The following is a 6,008-nucleotide window of genomic DNA, read 5'->3' as shown; positions in this document are numbered from 1 at the left end:
AGAAGGAAAAATCATCTTTGAATTTGAGCAGTCACGGAAACAAGAACCTGATGGCTATGAAATCGATTAATTTCAGAGTATCTCATTAAGTGGAAGAACTTACCACTAAAGGTCCACATGTGAGGATGAGAATTTTGATACAGAAACATCTGGAACTACTCAAGCATTGAGGACAACACCTTTTTTAAGGAGAGGGGCATGATAGGTCCCTATAATACTAGTGTATCCCCCTTATTGTTAGTTTTAGTATAGCCCCCTATTGTTATTGTTATTCCCATGTATCCCACATGTTTGTTATTGTTGTGCCCCATAGAATCCCACTATTGTTATTGTTGTGCCCTTACATTATTATTGTTATGTAGGCTTTGATTATATTGTGACCCCTTAGACTCCTATATATTCCAAGGAGGTCTTATCATTTGGATCATATTAGAATTGTTCATTTATGTAATGTAAAGGAGGTTTCCCCCTCGAAGAGGATAAGTTTTTAGTCGTTGATCTATCTTTTCTTCTATTTTGTGAGTTGGTTTCATAATAACTATGAGTTAGATCTAGGTGAAAGAGGTGCCCAATTTTAAAAGGACAAGAGATAGAGAGTTGGATATCAAGGTATAGATCCTTCAATTATTAGGCCTCCAGAGATCGAGATATCAACTAGAAAGTTTTTACCTCGATATAAATAGATCACAAACATATTTGAGTTAAAGAAATTAATTTATGATATGTATTTCCTATTAATGGGTGTTGGGGCTATTGTATTTCAAGATGTCGTGATGTGCATGATACTACATAAATACTTGATACTGATAAATCCTAACATGACCATTGAATAATAAGGAATTTCCAATCAAATCACAGTGGTTATTGACTTTTGAAGACTGGATGTTGGAATGTCGACATATGAAGTTTCATCTATTGAACCATATTGTAAACATCGGTTACCACAAAACCATGATATTGATTGACTTGGTATGTCTATTTACTAATAGATATATTTACATTGGTCAATATATTAATTAATTACTCACCAATATATAAATTATAATTTTAACCTAGCCATTTTTTTTGCTAATTTGGAAAATAAATTAGTCAACAATCTATATATATCTATTATATTAAATTTTTCTTTTTAATAAAAAATAACTAATTTGCTACTTTTAGCTAATTCTTAAACAATCTATAAATACTTATTTATATAGTATATAAAGCATATATGACATGAAAAAACAAGACTGCAGGTGTTCAATTGGATTTGGGTTATATAACTTTTGGGATTGTGAAGTATTTAAAGGAGTTCATCTAATTATTTTGTTTTTTGTTCAGGTTTTTTTTTGTAATCTAGTGACACAATTAATTGTGATTTTCATTGTTTAAATTGAGTTTTTGAATACATAAATAGATTCAACATTCTAAACAAAATTGCAGAACAAGATGATGGAAACTGCACAATTTAAATTCACAATTCTAACAAATTTTTTCTCAACTTTATATAATATTAACAAAAAAAAACACAACATAAAAAATTAAACTATAAGTATAAAAATAAATAAATTAATTTAAAGAAAATAGTTTAACAGACTCACTTACAAACCTAAACTCAAACTCATTTATATTTAATTATGAAAAAATACCATCAAAATAATAATATAAACCTAAACCCTTATAGTTTCCATTAAAAAAAACATATTTTTTATTATAATATTCCAAACATGTATTCTATTTTAAAAGTAACTACATGTATTCTATTTTAAAAGTAACTATTTTTAATTGGCAAAAAATAATTAGAATAAGCTAACCAATGAAACAAATCCTTTATAGGAAGTTGAATTTTTTACTCAAAACATTTTGGCATTGTATTTTTTATTTTTTTAAATTTAAATTTCAAATAAAAATTTTAACTACCTACCTTTTAAAAATTACTCACCAATCTATAAATAATTTTATTAAATTTATTAAAAAAATAATAATTCAATTAACCAGGTTGGCTAATTCTGAAAATAAACTACTCAACCATCTATATATAATTTTTCATATTAAAATTTTCCCAAAAAAATTCAATTTACCACTTTTAATTAATTCCAAACCTTAGTCACTGTCAACAAGCACTCTACCTTCTAAATTTAAAACTTCCTTATTTAACCGACCAGAAACTTTTTAATGGGCACGTCGGCACACCGACATCTTATCATGTGGCCACGCTCTTTATATATATAGGCGCAACCTATTGACTAAAAAGTGGTTCAAGCATCGACGATCCTCCACAGTCCGCGCCTCGATAGAGGATTCAATTTGTGGCGTTTTGGTATTTCAGCGAATCAGATTTTAGGGTTGTCCCTGCACTATTACTTGGGAATTAGCTCACAAATTGGATTTTTTACAACAGTTCTGTATTTGTATGTTTAATATGGTCGGTAAGTCGCTTTCTCTATTACTCTCTTACTGCGATTATTTGCGTATGTGTTTTTGCATAATTCAGATTTTATGTTTTCATGACATGGATTGTGTGTAGGCAGTGCTTTAATATGGATTCAGAGCAGGGGAAGCTCTTCATTGGTGGGATATCATCGGACACAACAGAGGAACGATTGAAAGATTATTTCAGCAACTTTGGAGATGTCCTGGAAGTAGAGATTAAGAAGGACAGGATCACACGCAGGCTGCGGGGATTTGGCTTTATTGTTTTTGCAGATCCAGCTGTGGCAGACAGGGTTCTCTTAGAAAAGCACAACATTGATGGCCGAATGGTAACTTGCCTTCCTGTTTTGTTCTCTTGATCAGTTTGAAGATGTTTTACAAATGATGACTTTGTTCACATTTTTTGTTTTTTATCAAAAACATAGGTGGAGGTTAAAAAAGCAATTTCCAGAGATGAGCAGCATAGGAGCAATACAGTTGGTAATGGTAGCGGTGGCCAAAGCAGGACAAAGAAAATATTTGTGGGTGGCTTAGCACCTACTGTCACTGAGAATGACATGAGAAATTATTTTCAACAGTTTGGCACAATTATCCATGCATCTGTAATGTTTGATCCCATAACTCAAGCATCTAGAGGGTTTGGCTTCATCATCTATGACTCAGAAAATGCTGTGGCTTTAGTTCTACAAAATCCTTTTCATCAGCTCAATGGAAAGATGGTAGAAGTCAAACAAGCAATTCCCAAGGTGTTCCCTAATGGTAGAGAAGGTAATCTCGGTGCCAGCAATGCCCACGGCTTCAATTCAACTCTTGTTCCTCCAGTGAACAGTACTTATGGTTACCCTTCGTATGGAGCCAGTGGGTACAATACTCCTAACTATGGAAGTGGTGCAGGATATGGACCTGCATTCAATGGAGGTAATTATGATAACACTACTTTTATGAACAATAATCGTAGCTATGTTGGAGTTCCCATTAGCTATGGGGTCCCTACAACCATGGTTTATGGAAGCACAGATAGCTCTACTGGATATGGAGGCAGTGGCAGTGGGATTGGGAGTGGCAGTTATGTTGGATTCCCCATTAACTATGGGGTTCCTACACCCATAGTTTATGGAAGCACAGATAGTTCTGTTGGATATGGAGGCGGAGGGAGTGGGAGTAGGGTTGGTGGCATAAGTCAGTATGGGGCACCTCAAGTTGACAATGGACTGTCAAATGGCAGCAACGCTGGTTATGCAGAACAAACTGGTGGACATGAAACAGGATTTGCTCCACATGGCTAAGATCAATTCAGAATTTCAGAATTAAATATAAACTGCAGATTTTAATATGCTATTGTTATTTATAAGTTTTGTATATTCTTTATTTTCAGTTTCATAGTTTTTATTGTTATTTATAAATTCGGTATATTCTTTATTTTCAGTTTCATAACTTTTTTTGGGCTGTGTTTCTCAAGCTTTTATTAGTTTTTTAATTTTATAATGATGAATTTTGTATCCGAGACATTGTCGAGATTCTATTAGAATTTCGTTTCGCTTTTCTGTGGTTTTGATGAGAAGTAACGTTTGATATTTGGGTGATTTTAGTTTTTATATGAAAGTAAGGTATAATGAGTTCTCTCTTTTTATTTGTTTATTTCATTAATATTTTAAGAATGAAATTAGAATAATTAATAATATTATGTTGTGATATTTTTATTTATGGATATTGATTGCATAAGTTATTGGAATCAATATCTATAAGTTGCAATCAACAAATTTAAGATTGGAGTGACCTTATAACATAAGCTCATTTGTACTTCTCTAAGCCATTGGTTAAGTTGTAGAAGTAGATCACCATTAAATGGGTTTTTTAACTCATTTATAAAGTTATATATTGAGTATTCTTTTTACATCTTTCTTGTAGATCAAGTTAAATGGGTTTCTTAACCCGTTTATAAAGTTAAATATTGAGTACCTTCTTTGCAGCTTTCTTCTAAATAAATCATCCTCTATATGTGGACACATAGACATCCACATCTAAGTGCACATTGATTTGAAAGCCCCATTAGGTTTTCCTAATGGAAAGCTCATTTCAAGTCAACCCTAGACCTTAAAGAAGTTTGACATACCTCTATATTTCTACAAGGAGGTTACATTTGTTTATATGTATGTTGTGTAAATATTGGGGAGATGTATACAAGTGAAGTTAAGTGGAGATTACTAGAATGTATCTTAATGAAGTTAGTTGGATATAGAGAAAAAAACATTTATACCAATATAAATAGTTAGATCAAGTATTAGAGTAATTAGAGTTCTTTCCTTATTTTGAAAAATAAAATATTTATTTATAAAATGCATCTTTTGTAATTAAAGATAGTAAAAATGATCATTTTTCCCCAATAATCCATTAGATTTAGGAACAATAAGAATAATCCATTAGATTTAGGAACAATAAGAAAAATGATAATTAATTAGAAGTGTGAACAAAGATAACTTTGACGATGCTTCTTTCATAAAGACTAACACTTAGGAGTTGTCTGTGGAGAGTTGGAAGGTTAGGTGGATAGAGTTGAGATTAATCAACCGGCATAGATCCATCTTAAATAGGTATCTAACATAAGTAGAGAGGGGTCCAATTTCTTCAAGTGCAATTTTTTTATGAGCCGAAATTATTTAAATATTTGTTCCATATTTTAGGTTAATAGATTAATAAAGTTTTCCAAAAAAATATAAGCAATGATTTGTAGTTTAAGTATTAGTGTTTTTTTTACTAAATATTATTTTTATAATTAATATAAATTATAATATATTAATAGTAATTTATATTGAAATTTTTTATAGTAAACTTAATTTAGCTTAATGTAACTCCTAGAGGAAATGACTTTTTAGCATTGTCACAACTATTACAATACTCAATATGAATTTCTTTTTACTAAACTTTCTCTCTGACAAAATGAAACTGTGTATCGATATGCTTTGTGTTCTTATGAAATACTAGATTATTTGAAAGTTTGATGGATCTCTGGTTGTCGGCATTGATCAATATTGCAACCTCTTGTTCTTCTCCAACATCAAGGAGAAGTCTCCTCAACCAAACCGCTATGCATGTTGCTGCATGCATAGATTGATATTCAACTTCCGTAGAAGACAAGGATATTGTGTTTTGCTTTTTGTTGCTCCATGTAATGACCCCGGATCCAATGCATAAATGCATAGAATGTTATGGATCGTCTGTCATCTACATTTCCAGCCCAATTAGAGTCTGAAAAACCTGTCAATATAACATTACATGAATCAGTATAAACAATACCAAAATCTAAGGTTCTCTGGAGATACCTTAATGCTTCTCTAGGGGATTTGACATAAATTGGCTCAATGCACTGACTGCATAAGCCAAATCTGGCCTAGTTGTAGTCAAGTAGATTAGACTCCCAACCAATTTTCTATACAAGGTCACATCTGCCTCCTTAGATCCATCATCATTCTGAAGCTTTAAATTCTGTTGTAAAGGTACTGTTGCAGCTTTGCACCAATCCATTCTAAACTTTTCCAGTAAGCTCTGGAAATAATTACTCTGTAACAGAAAAGTTTTTCCAAAATCTCTAAGGT

The 6,008-nt window shown here is 31.7% G+C and overlaps 1 protein-coding gene across 1 annotated transcript; it reads left to right on the top strand.

Moving 5' to 3' along the window:
* Window positions 1–2,522: 2,522 nt before the first annotated feature.
* On the top strand, window positions 2,523–3,701 carry LOC149220515 (heterogeneous nuclear ribonucleoprotein 1-like). The gene is made up of 2 exons (XM_089387126.1): window positions 2,523–2,744; window positions 2,841–3,701. The coding sequence occupies exons 1-2, from the start codon at window positions 2,523–2,525 to the stop codon at window positions 3,699–3,701; spliced, it is 1,083 nt and encodes a 360-aa protein (XP_089243252.1).
* Window positions 3,702–6,008: the final 2,307 nt, after the last annotated feature.

The sequence above is a fragment of the Pinus tabuliformis genome, chromosome Q (genome assembly GCF_031772625.1).
Source record: "Pinus tabuliformis cultivar Carrire ecotype Pingquan chromosome Q, CPIR1, whole genome shotgun sequence".
Taxonomy (NCBI): domain Eukaryota; kingdom Viridiplantae; phylum Streptophyta; class Pinopsida; order Pinales; family Pinaceae; genus Pinus; species Pinus tabuliformis.
Note: the sequence above shows the minus strand (reverse complement) of the source record. Positions and strands in the feature narration are given on the sequence as shown.